Raw genomic sequence first — 18597 nt, 5'->3', positions numbered from 1 at the left:
AGCTGAGACTGACACAAAGCCAGTTGCTCTCCCATGTCATTCTGCGTGACTCAGGCTAATGCAGATCTACGGTGGCAGTTTTGACATGTAATGCTAGGTAGGTATGACATCTTTAAGAGACACTATGCCAGCATTTCCCCCTGTGCTTTGCAGGACTTTAGGAAAATTAGCTGATAACCCATCTGCAGCTTTGCATTAGCAGGGAATTCCATATGCACAAAAGGAAACCTGTAAAGATTTTATAACCAGCTTAAGTTAATTTTGTGGTTTGTACTGTCAAGTAGCACTACTCTATGCATACAACCCTTCCACTTAGAGATACAGCCATCTCCTTTTGTGTTGAAAATTAAGGCTATATCCTTCTCCACTGTATAACCCTCAAACAGTAAAAGACAGAAGGTGTTTTCCATAGTTTCAAAGAACATCTCTGGTAGCATGTAAGCAAACCAAACTTGGATCATGGTGGAAACAGTAGCTTTAACCACTGCACTGCCAAACTCTCTGATCAGTCTTCCATGTCTCTATAATCATAAAAAAGAATTTCCTAAATGAAAAAGCACCTCTCTCGTACCTTTCATCTTTTTTAATACACAGCCCCACCCAAGCTGGAATGCAGCAGCTCCTTGACAGTACATAGCAAAAAAAAACAGGTGTTCAAGGTGGTATCATCCCTCTGCCTCCCTTTCTGCTTAGGCTGTATTTTTGCTTTCAAGCTATTGAAACTGTTTTTCCAGAAGATGTGGAAGGTCTGCAACAGCACAGTTCAGACAGTGCAGCAAACAAGGCAGCTGCTCTCTACTCACGACTGTCTTCTCTGTGCAATGAGCTGCCTGTTTACGCTCATCCAAAATGCACCCGCAATGAGGCAAGAACTGGCTGGCTCACGTCCCATGTCAGCCCATTGCAACTGTGTCCTGAGTGCACCATGGTTTATGCAGAAAAAATAAAGAACACAGTAATATCTGCAACCTATATCATGATGTGCCCCCTAAAAAATGCACATTAAAAATATTAGAAGATACCTGTAATTTCTCTGAAGATGACAAACGTAAATAAATAATTGAAGCTAAAGGCAAAGCTCTTCTGAAGCCTTAAAAAACGATTTTCAACTCTGTTTACTTGATTTTATAATGTTTGAAGAACCCACTATATCTGATTTTTCATGCCCTGAGGATGACAGTCTTCATCATCAAAGAGGAGGGAACATGGAACAAATGAAAGATGTACACAAGCTAGGATGCAGTTAACAGCAAAGCACTTCATAGGCTGATTATAAGTCACGTGCAAAATGGTTCAACAGTGTGAAGACTGTTTCTGCATTATAGTCCCAATGCAGAAAAAGAAAAATATTATATAAGTAGTATCTTCAACCCCAAACTGTACCATGGTCTAAGATACACCAATAGAGAAATAAATTAAGATTACTAAACAGTGGGAGTACAGTGAAAACCACTTCCCTTTTCTCACTTCCATTTCTTTTCACATTTGCCAGCGCACTCAATATTCAGGTTCCCTGCCACCCTTATATGACTCCTTCACTGGGTAACAGTGGAGACAAAAGAAAAATCTTGATTTATAAAGGTGGCCAAATAACCTTGTTTAAATGAAGCAAAAGCATTTCTTACTTTTTTGTTGTTGTTGTTGTTGTTCTTTCTTTTTAAGTCTTTTCAGCTGAGAATTATTCTTTGAGCTTTTTGAAAAGAGTTGTTGAGACCCAACAAACTTCCCTTTCAAGAGTCAAGCACAATATCACTCAGCTGCATGACAAAGCAATACCTTTCCTGTGTTTTAAAGGTTTTCTTTACTTGCACATGTACCAGTATGTATTTTTGTTTCACTCTTTAGTCATAAACTTGTGATGCTCCATCTCTGCAGATGAGTCACTGATGTCATTCATGGAATTTTCTTTTACTGTGAGTTCCCTGCAGGGTAAATTATATCACGGTGAAGAAAGGGCAAAAGTGTACCTGTCTTTGTGAAGAGAGGGAGACCTGAGGATTTTGCAAATGCTTTTTCCAAAATGTGTTCCAAATACTTTAAAAAATTGGTTTCAGAAACAAAGCTGCAGAAAAATATTAGAGGACTACACGACAAGAATGACAGTCTTCAAAGAAAGTCACTGGCATTAGCTGAGCAGCATGTTGCTAGTGCATGGAGCAGAAATCCTGCATCTTGAAATGTCAGTTCCTCCTTAGAAAATGAAACATGTTTAATTTATTGTTGTTTAGTCTATACCAGGTATATAACTAGTTCACAGAAAGGAACAATGAATACTGGCAAAGGTCACAGATCTTCTCCAGAAGTCTACTTGTTTTAGCAATGCATATGGATATCTTCATAATTATTTTTTAAAAGCACATAATTGTGTCAAATCATTGTAATGAAAAGATAATGTCACTAATTTGTCTAACAATAAGTTGTAGGCACCTGGCCACCTTTTGAATTTGCCTCCTTTTTTCCAGAAAAATACCTGCAAATCACAAAACTGTGAAATCTCCACAGTCAGCCCCTGGCAGAATGAGCACTAAATAAGAACAAGGAACTGCTGCTGCGTTACTGACCATGTCAAAACAAACATTCTGCAATTTCTTTTCTCACAAAATGAGTTTACAAAGCAACTTTGACTGAGTTAGGAGGAGGCCAAATATACTGAGAATACAGCATGAGAGCACAGGATTTCAGTTTCCTATGGGTTACACCATGATTTCCGTAAGTAGTTAGTTAGGTAATCACACACCCTGCCCCCCACCAACTCAGCATTTCTGCTCAGTTTACCTTTTCAGGGACTCACCCCAGATAATGTATTTTACCGTGTTTTGTTATCTAGTGTGAGCTTTCTCTGTACAATACTGGTTATTTTCTGCCAAAAAGACAAACTGCCAATATGACTGTACTATTCTGCCTGTCTCACAATGTTTGAATTTACTCAGCCCGACAGATGGTTACACTTTATTACTGGCAAAATATTTCAATAATGTGATAGCCACAACTGATCCAGTTTCCTTAGGCTGTTCATTTTAGAGCTTATCACAAAAAGGCTGAAGCTCAGGGACCGCAGACATACCCAGATCAAGCTCAGCATGTCCTGAGATGAGAGGACAGAGCTACTCTCTAATTCTGGGTTTGGTTTAGGTCATGTTCTAGAGTTCACTGCACTCAAAATGTCCAGAATCTTCATCAAAGTTTTACTTCCTGCCGAAGGTTCCCAGCCTTGCCCAAAGCCACTCACCCAAATAACACCGCTAGTGTCCAAATCAAATGTACAGTCGAACCTCTGCTGCTGGGTATGTTTATGTGCATTACAAACTATGACATCTGGAGCCATCATGCACGTTTTACTTCCAAATTTGGCTTTGCTGTTTCATATTAAAAATCAACATCAATCCATGTACACTGCAGGGTAAGTTTTCTTTCCCTGACTGTGGATACTTTTTATATCAACGAAGGAAACTTCCTCTTTGCAGGTTTTATTTGAAACACTGGCTCATTCTAAAAACAAGAAAAAGAAGTTCCTAATGAGCAGCTTGGCAAGACTGGCTGCCAAGTTATATATTTGACTCATTTTTTCAGCAATGCTGAATTGCTCATTTTTCTCTTGCTGCCCTAAGGAATAAACCAGGTGCTCAGTAAGCTAACAGACCCCTGGTAAGAGGAAAAACTCTAGTACCCCAGAATCCATCAAATGTACGTGCTAGGATACAGTTTTGACCACATATCACGAGAAATAAATCATTTCTGTATACATCCAGCCTGAATAATTTGACGCAATTCAGCACGCAGACCCTCTTTTTACAAAGTTAGTGTGCATGAGTTACTGTTCACCTAATTCTTCTCTGCAGTCTAAATGAATCCAGATAAACTCTCTGTAATACTCAGCACACTCTTTACCAAGTTTCACATACAACTGGCAAAAACTAGACCTTCAAGGAAATGTTGATTTTCATCAGTAGAAGTACTGGAGAAACTGCAGTAATGACAAAGGCCAGGTTCTTACCGCTGTGCCATCTCACCCCAGTGCTGAGAGCTGTGCCTAAGGCAACGGCTTGTACCCGTGGAGAATTACATGCTTCATTTTTTACCTTTGCAGATGGGACTTTAAAATAGTATCAGAAAAGAACAGAAAGCACTAATTTTAAAATCCTCACATTCAACATTCTGTTTTTCTTTTGTTGCAATTTTGCTTTCTTTAATTATGATCTGACACATCTGAAAGCAAATTAATAATGCAACAGGCAGCATACAGACTAAATGACATAATTTTAGACTCTGATCCAAATACCATGTTAGCTTACCTGGGGATTTTTAAACAAAGCATATTTTTCACTTTTTTCCAAAAACAGTATCTTATTCTCAGTGTCACGAGTCCAGTCTGATAACACTTCAACAACATTTTCATGGTCTTCAAAAAACCTCTCTGGAGAGACAGAAAAGGTAATGTAAGACACTCAAACTCTCCCCTCTCCTGAGGCTGCAGAAATTCTTGTGTAAGAATAAAATCATTATCTGATGTTTGCTCAGAATTGGAAAGCCCAGCATGCTTTTCCACTGCACAGAAGGGAGCAAAACCACACGAAAATAGTGTCATGTGGAAGCGCAAATCACCTACAGAGGATGCCTTATGTGGCTCTGGCATGGTCCTGGATTCCTCCTGCATCTCTGTGCTGTTGCCCAAAGTCTGCAAAGGATGGAAACAGTGACCCCCTAGGAGTAGATGGTTACACCCATGTCTCTCAACGGCTTTCTGCTTTTGTTTAATTTTGGGGTTTTTTTAAGGTTTTCAGTATGATTGGGGGGGGGGGGGGGGGGGGGAAGGTGGTATATATTCACTTTGGCTACTGAATTGAAAAAGAAAAACCACAGTACAAACTTCCTCCCTTGCCTTTTTGCTTATTGGAACAAATGAAAAATTGCTTTTTGTCAGCAGGAAGAATTCTATGAACTGAAAAGAAAAATGTTTTGTTTCAAACAACTGTATTTAAAAACAGAAATAGCAAAACACAGGAAATAGGAAGACAGAACTGATGTGAAGATATACTGTTTCACCCAGCATCTCTGTAGTTAAAAATCTCACCAGAGATGTGGGAGACCCAGTGTCACTTCTCTCCCTTCCTGAGCTGCTCTGAACCCAGATCCTCCACCCAGCAAAGCCACAGGGTACGCTGAGGTTAGGCAAGCCTGATCTCTTCTTCTGCGGTTTCACTTGTATAAAGTAGCTGAACACTCACATAAACCCGCTTTGGAAGGAAAAGGAATTGAGCATAATTTGACAGGCAATTTTGGAAGGACCCAAACTGCATTTTTCTACAAATTCAGTATTGGGTAGGGAATTCACCCAGCTCCAATCTTCAGTACGCAGTAACTTTTAACAACACAAGCAACGTAATGTTTTTCACTTAGCAACTGATACTTCTGCAAGGCACTGTATAAAATCCAAGTAATGATTTGAAGGGTAAACAGTATCTTATAGTCCAGCACAGCTCTAAAAGAATTGTCAGGTTGTAACACTAGCTATTTAACCCTCATTTTTGCCACATACACATTTGTTTGTTCATTTCCAGTACGAGGCTTTTCTTGTATAAAAGGTATGATCTTACCATCTTCAGGAAAGTCTTTTTATAATTATTGTTACCAAAAAAAAAAGGTCAAATTTCAATGCCTATTATAAGCCAATACTGCAAAATACATGCTGGCATGTACAAACCAGTGTTATATCACCATCTTACTACTGAGATTATTTGTGATATTTAACATGCAATTAATCTAAAACTGTAGTTTATTTCACTTGTAATGATTGTCTTTCAAATTAACAGTATACACAAGATGCTCTGTCAAGGATCTTCTGATAAAAAAACTGGCTTGGACTTTCAGTTCAGCCTGAAATATTTGCTACTCAGATTTACTTCTAAAAGTAAATTAACTTTATTCTCTTGAATACTAACATGGAAAGCAGGTAGAAAGCCTGTCTTCTAAGCATATAGTAATAGATAGTAATAGAGATATCTGGAACTGCCAAGAAGTATACTGACAAGAATAAAGAATAGTTCATATTGTTTTGATTTTGAACAAAATTAACTGCATGTTGCTGTGCACTGGAAGCAGAAGAAAGAATATGTACCATTCCAGGCATATCAAAATTCCCTTCTGCAAACAAAAAGGCTCCATTCCCGGCAGATTTGGACCGTGTGACAGACCTCTGCATCAGTATATAGACTTTTTTTCCTGAACCTAATACTGATTTATCTCATTTCCCACTCCTCTTCTGTCCTGGCTTTTAAAATAGTTTTTATTCATTATGAGAGCAATTCCTTACCACACCGATACCCTAACCCAAAGCAAGTGGCATTAGTTTGGGCTAAAGTAACACAAGTAATTTTTATTTACAAAAAAAGGCCTAACCATTAACCCCAATGTTTGTAGCATACAATCTCCCTGATGTCTTCAGTTTTAATTGTGTGATAGAGAATTAAAAATGTCTATTCAGACTATAAGGAAACACAACTACATTATTTTTAATGATTATGGAGATCCAGAAAACCATTTGTTCATATGCTGCTATCCTAACACTCTGAAATGTTTGTCCAAGTCACACTGGACCAGAGGGAGCAACTTTCCAAGACAAGAAAAAACTAAAATTATTCAAATGACACTTGTGACATTTCTAGGGTCTAATGACATTTCAAGTTTTTCCTTAGCTAAAATAAGCAGGTACAAAAGCACGCAGTAACCTTGCTTCGTGTATCATCTTAATGAAGTAGGAAGAACAGACCAGCAGTTAACATCTCTGCCATTCTTACAAGCAGATGAGTATCTCCTTGCTCATGAGCAGTCAGGCTTTTTCCAGCTATTTTTACATGTCTTGGCTTTAGTGTAGCAGGATTATTATTCCTGGGGCTCTTTTAAAGTGCAATATTGATCTTTAACTTCCTTTATGCACTTTTACATCTATGCTGGGAGTCTCTAAACTGCAAATTCTGAAGGCTGTTTGACAATTTCCTGTTTCTCTAGGTCAAATGTGACTCTGGAAGAAAGTTATGGCAATTTTCCTTTTCTTTTTGATGTGAATATTTTTGCAGTCTGGACAGCAAGAAGATTCTGAAACAACTCACAATTAGAGAACCCTCAATTCTTAATCATGCTTTAAAGCCTTTTTTGAAACAGAACTCATGAAGTTGCACCAAACAATATGTAAGTTTAGCACAGCTTTTTTCTAGGGACCTGGAAGCCAGGTTGGTTTCGTCCTAAATCATCAGGTACCACCAGCAGAGCTGCAGCCCTGTCAGAGAGCAATATCCTTTTCACAACTATACTTTAGAAAATGACTATCACATGTGACAAGCATCAGGAATGACTGAAACACTTCTCAGACAGTCCTGTTTAATTACAATATTTGTTTGGTCAGTATGTAACAACCTGCTGACAGTACTTCAGCACTGCACCCTCTATTCGAAGAGCAGAGTTGGGTACTGGTGTGTCTGGGTCTGTCAGTGCCTTGACAAATAGTGACATTCACACAGCTCCTTCACTTTGTGTAAAACAGAATAATGGAAATGGTGGTGGGCAAGGAGCCTTCCGCAGCTGACAGCACAGATAAATGGAATACTCAGTTCTACAGAAAGAGCAGCCCAAGTACATTCCTTCAGCATTCCTCAGCTTAGGGACTGCCGTGTTGGACATATGGACCAGTGGACACGTGGGCAAAATAAATGTTTCTAATTATCTTTTCAAGATTACCAATAGCATAGGACGCACTATATCTATGTGCTATATGCTCTTTCATGCCACTTACCAATTTGCAGCTCTGGGTACATTTCATACAGACACCAGTTCACGTTGCAGTCGCAATGGGTTTTCTCAAAGAGATTGTCTAAAACATCCCGTGTCACCTGACGCTCATCCACCATCAGTGACTTCGTGCTGTTATCGTACATGTGCACCTTGACAACAAGCTGAGTACAGAGTCACAGCAGAGTCAGTTAATTTCAGAAGCAAGTGAAAGGCTAGTCTGAATCTGCTAACACAGATAAGAAAAATTAAGGCTGAAGGTTATTACTGATTCAAAGGCACTCTGTCCCACAGTGAGCTGAGGGAATGAAACAGCTTGGAAGCTTTCACATTATATTGCCACCAAAATAAAGACCTTTTCTTGAAAAAAGGAAATTGAACCTTGTTCTGTGCATGACTTCAGAAAAGGTGAAATTGCTATGGAGAAAAAACAGAAGTTAATCTCTTCTCTAAATCTATTAGATGTTCAATTAAGGAAAATACTTGATAGGGAAACCAAGTACAAAAGGACAGTGTCCTTAATGCCAGCTGAAAATATGGGAGGTTTATTTTTAAATGAGAAAATACAGGAATCTTGCCATGGCAATAGACTAACCTGAAATCAGATTGTACAAAGGCTGTAGTCCAACACCCATCAATAAGCAAACAGATGAGTTACTTAAATTGACCTAATTAAACTGAGATACTCATTATTTCTTCATATTGCAAAGTACTTCTTAAATGAGAAACTGTGCACTTTTTCAGAGAGAAATAATGCAAGAAAATGCTGAAGTACGTAAAATGTGATAAAGAACTGCAAATACTTTATAAGGAAAGTATTTAAAAATACTCCGTTAGTACTGAAAACAGAAGAAAAATTGTCTACAGGATCTGTACATCGAAACTGGAACTAAACTGATGAGCTGGGAGGACTTCTCCATAGAGTCTTGTTTAAATAGCCCCTTATTTTAAAACGTGCATAAGCAGCTTTGGCCCAATAAAGACAATCGCTGTTGAAGTTGACATGGAAGCAGAGTGATGATTCCCAAGATAAAATCTACACTATCTCTGAAAAGTAAAAGCAAATGTAACAAAAAACATGAACTTGCTTTGATTTCAACCCTTGTAAGTATCTTCCCCTCTGAAATAAGCAACTGAGCCATAGTGCAGATTACAGAGAAAAAGAAATGTTGTACATGCATAATCTACAATGTGTCTGCGGAAAAAAAGGGTATTTTTGTCTGGTTATAGTGGACTGCTCAGAAACATGGATGCAGCTTCCATCCTCACAGAATCATAGAATGTTTGAGATTGGAAGGTGCCTCTGGAGACCACCTGGTTCAACCCCTTGCTCAAGCAGGACCACCCAGAGCCCATTGTCCAGGACCTTGTCCAGATGACTTCTGAGTATCTCCAAGGAGGGAGACTCCACAATATCCCTGGGCAACCTGTGCCAGTGCTCAGTCACCCTCACAGTGAAAAAGTGTTTCCTGATGTTCAGAGGGAACCTCCTGTGTTTCAGTTTGTGCCCATGGCCTCTGGTCCTGTCACTGGGCACCACTGAATAAAGCCTGACTCCATGCTCTTTGCACTGCCCTTTCATGTATTTCTATAAATTGACAAGATCCCCCCAGAGTCTTCTCTAAACTATGCAGTCCCAGCTGTCTCAGCCTTTCCTCACAGGAGAGATGCTCCAGTTCCTTACTTATCTTCACGGACCTTCATTCATTGGAATAGAACTTTCTTGAGTTTGAAGGAGGTACTCCTTGAATATCAGCTTTCTGGGGCCCCTCTTCCCTCCAGGGCCTTATCCCATGGGACCCTTCCAAGCATATCTTTCAAGAATGCTCCCCTGAAGTCCAGGGCTGTGAGCTTGCTTTTCACCATGCTCCCTGGCTTCTGCCCTCTGATTTCCATAAAAGAGAGAAGACTAGTATTCTTGACAATTATTTAGTCAATTTAGAATTCAAGAGTGACATAGTAATTTCATTATAGTGACACAGCCACAAGAAGATTACACCTTACTACTGCCCTAAGGTTCCAAACATTCAGGGTGGAAAAAAGAAAGTGAAAAAAGTCTTCAAAGTAAATGTTTCCTCCCAAAGAAGAATTGCTAACATTGCAAGAAAAAGAGGGTGACCAGTGAGCAGTCGTAAGTTTAGTTATAGAGCTTTCCAAAGACAACTTGGGCGAAATCCTTCTGACGCATTCTCTCACAAGTAGCATTTGTACATAAATGTAGTGTTCCATGGGAACAATCTCAAGTCTGAATACTCGCAAATTTATTGGAAACTTCGATTCTTCTTGGAAGCCCTGCAGGTTCTGATCTCCAGCATTTCCCATCTCCTGTTTGAGCAAGCCTGAAAGGTCATGACTGGGTTTTTTTCACATCCATTTTTCAGAGTTACTGAACATCTGCAGCTTCTGTTGAGTTGGGCCAGAACACTGGCTTATGATGAGTGCGCATAATGACATGACACAATGCAGCACTGAGCAGACACTGCCTGGAAGCTTTCTAATTTGTTGGTCTAAAATAATTCCTATTACTCTTGTATATTAGTACACTGCTGTGAAAGGATTTAGCAAGAAGACCCTCATTAATTTAATTGGGATTAGCTAAATCCACATCCACTACAGAAGAGAAGTTTAATACTACGGAGTCAGCACAGCATAAGTAAACAACATTTTTGTGTACATTCCGCTTTCTTTAAAGCAATCCATCAGAACACTGAGCTTTGCCCCAACATTGCAAAAAAAGTCCTCTTAAAAAGAAGTCCCTCAAAGGGAGTATTCTCCTGGAGGCTTCTCTTCATGGCACGTGACAAGACAGCTCCACAGAATATCTTTAGATGTCTCAAGTTACAGACAGTATATGAAAAAGGCAAGCAACTTTAGTAAGAACTTTATTATTGCGAAGAATGATAATAGATATTTAGCTGGTATCTCCTATGGTAGGATTTCACTATTTTAAGGCTCACCTTTTTAACTTTGGCTTCCTTCAGTTTCTCCAATGCAAGTTTAATCTTCTCAGCTTTAGCCTGTGCCTCTCGTTCTTCCTGAAAAGACACAAGATATTTGGTACACTTCTTGAGTAAGGTCAGCAATTTATGTTAAGATTCCTAAAAATCTCAGTGTCGCCTGGCTCTTCTTTTACAAAGCAGCTATATCAATATCACGCGTCTCTCTCCTGACTGACATCTCTCTCACTAAACTAAATGTCTTTTGTTCTATCACTGCTTCCCCTGGATAGTAGCATCCTTTAGGATGTCAAAAATACAAGGTGAGGTGTGCAACCTGAACAAGATGGCTTCAAGTATGTTTGCTGTTGTCAAATTCTCCAGTGTAAATACCAGGCAATCAGTTTGTCTATGGCCCTCCCCATCTCAAAACACCTCTCTGCAGGAAGCAGGAAAATCACCTTCACCAAAGCGGCCGAGTGTGGTGCAGGCAGGATTTCTGCTGAGAATTTTAGGCAGGTGTAACTCAGGCTTCACCTCCATGCGACCTGTGTTGAACAGAGTTCACACACTGCACAAATCTGTGCGACAGAGCTCTCACCTGAGAGCCTTCACATTTTCATAACCTTCGTCTGTCTTAATGCAGGAAAAGGAAATGATGCAAAGTAAATATGTTAACAGATGCAAAATTTTAGCACTGTTAGAGAAATACCTTTACAGACTAAAAGATTTGTTTTGCCCCTGGAGTATCATCACCATGTTTTCTGGATTGTCAAACAGAAACACGTAATAGTCATCCAGACAATGTCACAGGAAATGTAGAAGCCTTATTTAGCTCAAGAACATTTCAAAAAAATATCAGTTAATGGAAATTAATGCAACAGCTCTATGTTTCCCTGAAAGAAACACTGTACTTTTTTATTTTGGCATACTTAAAGGTTAGAGAATAGAGTTTTAGTATCACAGATGATTGGGAATAATTAACACTAGTCTTATCTGACTACAGACAACAAGAAGTGTTGCACTTATCAAGAATCCCGGGAAACAGGAACATGGACTTTGATGAAACAAAAGATATTCCACTGAGAGCTGCATTTCATTCCACTGAGAAGAAATGTCATGTCAAAGCAAATACTAAACAAGACAGTAAATACTAATTTGAAATCGGTTCTTTCCATATTAATTTTAAACGATTATTACCTTCATCATTCACACTGCGACTTGTGTAACAGCCCTACAGGCAATTTTGTGGACAGTAAGCCACACAACAGGTATGCAATTAGTATTTGAATACAATCTGTATCAGAAAAAGAGGCAAGGGCTATGGGAGAAAGCAGAACCAGTGCCTTAATGAGGAAATCAACTATTGCAAACAGATTCCTTAAAAATGCCTCTGCCTCCTGTTCCCATCCTTTGCTCCTCTCTCCTTGTATTTGGAAAGAGGACAGAAAACACTGCTAGAGATTTAACCCACTATCTCAGAGGAACACTTTAATTGAGGGAGACAGAGGTAACTTCCAGTTATGTTTTTGCATTAAAAAATGCATTTGTGTTTAGCAGGCATATCCTCTTTTCACTCAGAAATCTTGTTTGACCCTCGGGTAATGCAGGATGCCAGCTAAGAGAGAATTACAGTAAAAGATCCAAGGGAAAGAACTGTGCAGTACTGTTGATTTCGTTAAGCTTTAGATCACAGCAACCATGAAAGTATTTGTTGGAAGAAAGGTCTGGATATTTGTAATCTGGCTCCCTGCCCAAAGCAGGACTGTCACCAGATCAGGTCAGCCATGATGTTTTGCCTGGCAAAGTTGGGAAAATCTCCAAAGAAACAGAAGCTGTGATCTCTCTGGGTCACCTGCTCCAGTGCTACACCACTGCCTGGAATGGAAAAGTTTTCCTAATGCCCTGTGGGAAGCAACAAAGCTGCAACATGTAGCTGTTTCCCCTTGTTATACAACCTAATACTACCATGGAAGAATTTGGCTCCACCAGCTTTGTAGCTGCCATTTAGGTATTTTTAGACCATCATCAGATGGCCTAGCATCCTCTTTCACACTAAACAAGCCCAGCTCCCTTAGTATCTGCCTGTCCTCACTGGCCCCTGACCACTCCATGCTCCTGGCCAACCTAGTAGCTCTCTGCTGGACACCTTGCAGTATCTCCACATCCGGAATGGGGTGCAGTACTCCAGGTGTGGCCCCACCAGTGCCAAGATGAAGTCTGCTGGCTATTCTACCCCCAATACAATCCAGTTTCCCATTTTGAGATGACCTTGCACTCATGGTTGTTATTCAATGTGGCATCCGCCAGCTCCTTTGCAGCAGGTCTGCTGCTCGGTCTGTTGCCTCTTAAACTGTACAAACACATGGGGTTGTGCCAACTGCAGATCCAGGACCTTGTACATTGCTGGCTTCCTTAGGGTTTTGCTGGCCCAGTCCTCATATTTCTCAAGGTCTCCCTGCACTGAAGCTGTCATTCATCTTGTCCATCAGTGCCCTTAATTAAAAGCATTTTCAGCACATCTGCAGGTGATTTTTTCTATGTCATCACTCACGTCACAGATGAAAATGTTAAGGAATATGAGCCCCAGTTTGATTCCACCTGTTGCCAGCCACTGAGCCACTGATTACTACACTTTTAGCCAGGCAGTCTGGCCAGTCTGAGCCCACCTAACTAGCTACTCTTCCAGACTGTTCTTCTCAGCTTCCAAATTGTACTATTTAGAAGCTTGGTACTTCCTTAAGGATCTTAAGCCTAAATGGGGATATGTTTGTAGGACAATGGATAAAATTCACATTGACAGCATCTCTTCTTTATCATTTATATTAGTTAAATAAAATACTTGAGCTTCTGAAGCTGTCTAGCTGCAGGTTTTGCAAATGTTGATGTTCCTTTAAGATAGGAAGTTAACTATTATCTTTGAGATATGGAAAAAAGGCAAAGTTCCTCCCACATGTTTACAACTTTCACTCTTCAAACAGCACTGAAAGGTCCCATGCAGCAAATGAAGCTTTATACAGTGAATCACTTATTGTATAATCAGAAAGGTCCTCTTCCTACCAAATTTTTTGTTCCTTTCACTAAATATGTTTGCTGTATGATGCTGAACACAGAGGCAGCGGTAGTGTTGAGGAGATTCCTATTCAGTTTTTGTGGATATTTAAATTGCAATGAATAACCCATGGTTTTACGCAAAACTCATTGAGATAGTTCTACATGGTCTGACAGAACACTTTCCATGTTCCCTAAAATTCTTCCATTCCCTAAGTGGAAACAATTTCTCTCCATCATGGTTACTATGCATATGAATATTCAAACAGATACTATTAGACCTTTCTTTTTGCTGAATACCACTTGCAAAATTACAAGAACTACTGAACACGTAGAACAAGGTTCCATGCAGGCTTACCTGGGTGAGGGGCTCAGGAGGAGGCGGTGGTGATGGTGGAGGAAGGTCTAAATCAGGTTCTGGAGGTGGAGGGGGCAAATCATCTCCAAATTGTCCAGTAATGGTAACATAGGGACTCGATTTAGAATAAACGTCACTATCCAAACCTGTTGAAGGCTGAGTGACCACAATTTGCTGGTTGCCAGAAGAAGTTTTCTGGGCTTGTAAAGTTCTCTGTTCAACATCATTTATGTCTGCTACAAGATCAGCCATTAAAGCATCCAGGTCTTTGTCCTCTAGGGTACTTAGGGATTCTGGAAAGAAAACCACAAAATGTGTCAGGGTGAGCGCAACGCAAAACACTGTATTTCCAGTTCAGTGGAGATAAAATGGCAAAAGGCACAGTTACTGTAAGATATAAGGGTTATGGGAAACAACATTTTAAATGAGTTCAAGAAAACGAACATGTTTTAGGAATAGTCAGAGGTCAGAGTACAAGGAACTCTCAGGCCTTTATGATGTTACAAAACCTGGCCCTGATCCAGCAAGGTTTCTGGGTACATGTTTAGTGATACAGATGCAAGAAATTCCATTAGCTCCCAGGCTATTTACTTAAGTTCATACATAAATGCTTAGCAAGTTTTAGCATGGCAGACAACAAAACATGTAACTGAGACCTAGATCAAGAATATATTCATATATTAATACTATTCTACAACTCTAAAATTAACACTAAGCAGAATTAGAGAAAAGACAAAAGAAAAAAAAGACAAAAGAAATTGTATAGTATCATTTGTAGCACATCAGTAATTGTGTAATCAACATCTGTGACATACTTCATATAATATACAGGGGTTTTGAGGATCCTTTACACAAAAGAACAAATCAAGACAGTCTCTTTTTCAAAAGCACCAACAAGGCAGAAATATTGTTACTATTGCTTTCTGTGTTCTACTCTGTCAGAGTATAAGATAAAATCCTGTACTGGAACTTCATATGCAATTTCTTCTTTGGTTGTTTGAACTAGCAATGGCACAAGAAATCCTGTAGAATAACAACCTGTAGGATGATTTAGCTTTATAGAAGAGTTCTTTAAGAACCAACAGATTCAGTGGTTTAAATCTCTTTAAAGAATTTAATTTTTTTTTAAAAAAAAGGTCACAAATTGGGAAAGCTTTAAGTAGGATTTTGGAAAGGGATGGAGAGCATTGAACTAGATATTAAAAAATGCTAATTAGTCCAAGAAATAATAGATCATTCATCAGCCAAAGTGTGAACATGTCACTAGACATGACCGTCTCAGTTTACTCTGCTTTACCTGTTATGCTAATAGGATAATGTCATAAGCTTTTTGGTGGGAAAGTTGGCTTATGATCCCCTCTATTTACATATCTCTACCCACTTTGTCAGTAGAGGCATTAGGTAACTTAATAGTTAACTGATTCTGGGACAAAAGCATAGGTTAAAACTAACTCACACAAATGCAAACAACCAGCCCTCAGTAAAAAGAGAAACAAAACAAAACACAAACAAAATTAAAAGGGAGGGTTATTTTTTTACACGCAGATAAATTAGCTCCTTTGGTTTGTCACACAGCCTCAATAAGCAGCTGCAAGTGCAAACCAGAATGAGAATAAGCAAGGTAAAGGGGAAGCAGCTGAAGCTGGTCCTTCCACCAGACAAAAATGCTCATGCAGTTCTGACCTCACACTGAGGAAGTTTGTTTTCTTTTAAGTTAAATCTTTACATTTAAAAAGTTACATTTTAGGAAGTAATTAGATGGACTTCTCACTTTTGTTTACCTCTACACTCAGACATTTAAAAAGTCTGACTCCTACATAAGACTGGGTAATGTCCCTTCAAAACAAATTTGGAGTTTGGAATTTGAAGTTTCCTACATTGAGACATACAAATATACCTTCCCCTCTAGCAAAACGTTTGTTGTTGTTGTACTTTGTTTTCAGGTTTGATTTTTTTTTTTAATCAAAATTTTCTCATTTGTTGCTGTGAGGTATTTTAAATAAGCATAAAAGGCATGAAAGAGTCCACTGAGCTACTTACCATTTAAATCTTTAAAACCAACTGTAAAGCTAAATTCATTGTTGGACACTTTGGGGGATGGAGGTTGTACAGTCTCCACTCCTAAACTCTGTTAAGGTAAAAGAAAAAGAAATTTATCTGATGACATAATTACTGTTACAGACATTAATATTTGTAAATCAATTATCTGAATTTGTTTAATAAAAATAAATTATTCTTCCAGGAACAGAATGACACACTAGTTTCTGTGATTACGCCTAGACTGGTAAATGAAATAGGACCAGGACAAGGGTACAAGTACCATCTCACAGTCACGCCAAGTGTTTAATGGTTTACCCACTTCTCAATACAATGTTGACCCATGCCAACTGCAACTCTCATCAGGTAACACCCAGGCCTGGTGTGGGGGACAGAACACAGGGCTGTTTCTTACAGAAACAGTGGATAAAATCAGACTGATTTTTAGGTTGTTTTTAAGGAAGGGGAGTATTGAAAGAGTTAACTGTGTATGTGTACACATTTGAGCTACGCAGTGCCACTTACTCCGGGGTTCTTTATTTACTAATATATATGTAACCAAGCTGTTGCTTTCTCGTGGTGTTTGCAAAAAAAAACCCAAACACAACAAACAACAAAACATGCTGCTCTTTGCAATGTAAACTGCAAATCTGCATAGTTAAATAGAGAATTCCTAGTTTGTAGATTGTTGTTCAGGAAGCAGGCAGGGAACCAGTGTTTCACAAGTTAGGAAAAGTGCATACAGTGGAGATAAAAAAGATAAATTCTCCCACAGTGAGGAAGGTGATAGCTCTAATAAGCACTGAAGACAAGACTGGAAGGAATTTCAAGGGTCTGCCCAGACCATACACATGTCCTAAGGGAGGTCAGTTATACCTGGGTCATACCTGAAAAATGTATACCTGACCTGATTTAAAAAGCTTCTTACTAGATAAATTCCATCATCAACTTTGGCAATTTGTTTGACTGCTTCACTGTCAAGAACACTATTCCTGCCACCAAATCTTTCTTGTGACACTCATCCAAACTTCCTTTGCTGCAGCTAAAGACCATTCCCTGTTGTCCATTCCACAGACATGAGGAATCAAGTACTTCTTTCTGCTCTGACACTGCCTTTTACGTATTTTAAGACTGTTATTTGTCTCCCCTAGATGAAACAACCTCATGCAATCTTTTCTTATAGGTCATGTTTCTTTTCCATCTCATCATTCCCACTGCTTTCCTCTGGATTGTCTCCTGTTGACCCTCCTTCTCCTAAAATGCAGTGCGCACACTGGACACAGTTTCTCTGTTGAGGTCTTACCAACACTGGACAGAATGGAAGGATTACTTCATATTTCCTACAAGCTATGCCCATGTTTATACATCCCTGTGAGATGTCTGTCACGCTCACTCAATTTTTACCAGAGGCATTTACATTTCTTAGAGTTGCCTGAAACTGATGGGCACTTTCCAGGAAAATTAATGCAAAAGTTTTTCTTGGCAGCTCTTTTCACCTATTTCCCACTCAGGACATGTTGATTTCTTCTGAAGTTAGCCAGAACTGGAAACCCAAGCAGTGATAACTTTAAACACTGTTCCTGTGTTAATACTCTCATAAAAATAGACTTGGTATAAATAGCGGAAGAGGAAGAAATGAAACACATGAGACAGTTGTATGGTGCCCAAGGTAAAAAAAAGAGCAGGGAGAGCACAAAATGTATTGATGAAACAGACTGTTGGAGCTTAAGGAAATACTTTCATTACTAATCTAACAACTAACACCTTACAATGGCCATAAAAGCCAAGAAAAAAACTGAAAGTACATGCAAAGGGAAATTCAAGAGAAAACAAATGAAATGCTAAAAAAAAGTTTAAAATGAAGCACACAGAAATAGTGGGAAAGACCAAGGAGAAATTTAGTTGAAGGTTTTTCAAAATAATGTATCTATATTTATTTGGAGTGGAGGCACATTAAAAATGTAGAAAAGTCGCCTCTTTTCTCTAACACATAATAGCTATTTTTCTAATTTTGATGGAAAAACAGAATTATTTACCTGGGTCAGCATGTCCATCTCCCCAAGTAAATTGCTGAACATTTCATCTATATCATCACATGTTTGCTCCATCTGAAAGAAAAGACAGGGAATCATCACAAGTTCCTTTCAAAGCCAGCAATGGTCAAAACCAGAGGACATACAATATTCTTTTATATTGCATTCCCAATTGACTTTAAAACAACTGTTCATGACTTGCAAAACCCTCCATCCATAGTTGAGAAATAACTACTAACAGATCAGAATCTCAATCCTGTATATGCCTGAACACATACTTAGGCTCCACACTCATTAGGAGTTCCAACAAAGTCCTTGTATTATTTACATTTCATACGAAGTCACTAGCTAATAAAGCACAGTTGTATCTTAAATATCAAAGAAATGTAGCTAGCAAGTG

The 18597-nt window shown here is 39.0% G+C and overlaps 1 protein-coding gene across 1 annotated transcript in view; it reads right to left on the bottom strand.

Annotated features, from left to right (window-relative positions):
* The window catches only part of APBB1IP (amyloid beta precursor protein binding family B member 1 interacting protein), a gene marked incomplete at both ends in the record, with an annotated part of 46617 nt that extends 28345 nt beyond the window's left edge, over window positions 1-18272 (bottom strand). The window contains 6 exons of the mRNA XM_080340408.1: window positions 4293-4414; window positions 7787-7946; window positions 10740-10817; window positions 14128-14420; window positions 16168-16255; window positions 18201-18272. Of these exons, the coding sequence (XP_080196534.1) occupies window positions 4293-4414; window positions 7787-7946; window positions 10740-10817; window positions 14128-14420; window positions 16168-16255; window positions 18201-18272 (813 nt within the window). The remainder of the gene's footprint in view (window positions 1-4292; window positions 4415-7786; window positions 7947-10739; window positions 10818-14127; window positions 14421-16167; window positions 16256-18200) is intronic.
* Window positions 18273-18597: the final 325 nt, after the last annotated feature.

This window comes from Nesoenas mayeri (genome assembly GCF_963082525.1).
Source record: "Nesoenas mayeri genome assembly, chromosome: 2".
In the NCBI taxonomy this organism is placed as follows: domain Eukaryota; kingdom Metazoa; phylum Chordata; class Aves; order Columbiformes; family Columbidae; genus Nesoenas; species Nesoenas mayeri.
The sequence above is the reverse complement of the archived record's forward strand: the minus strand, read 5'-3'. Positions and strand labels throughout refer to the sequence as shown.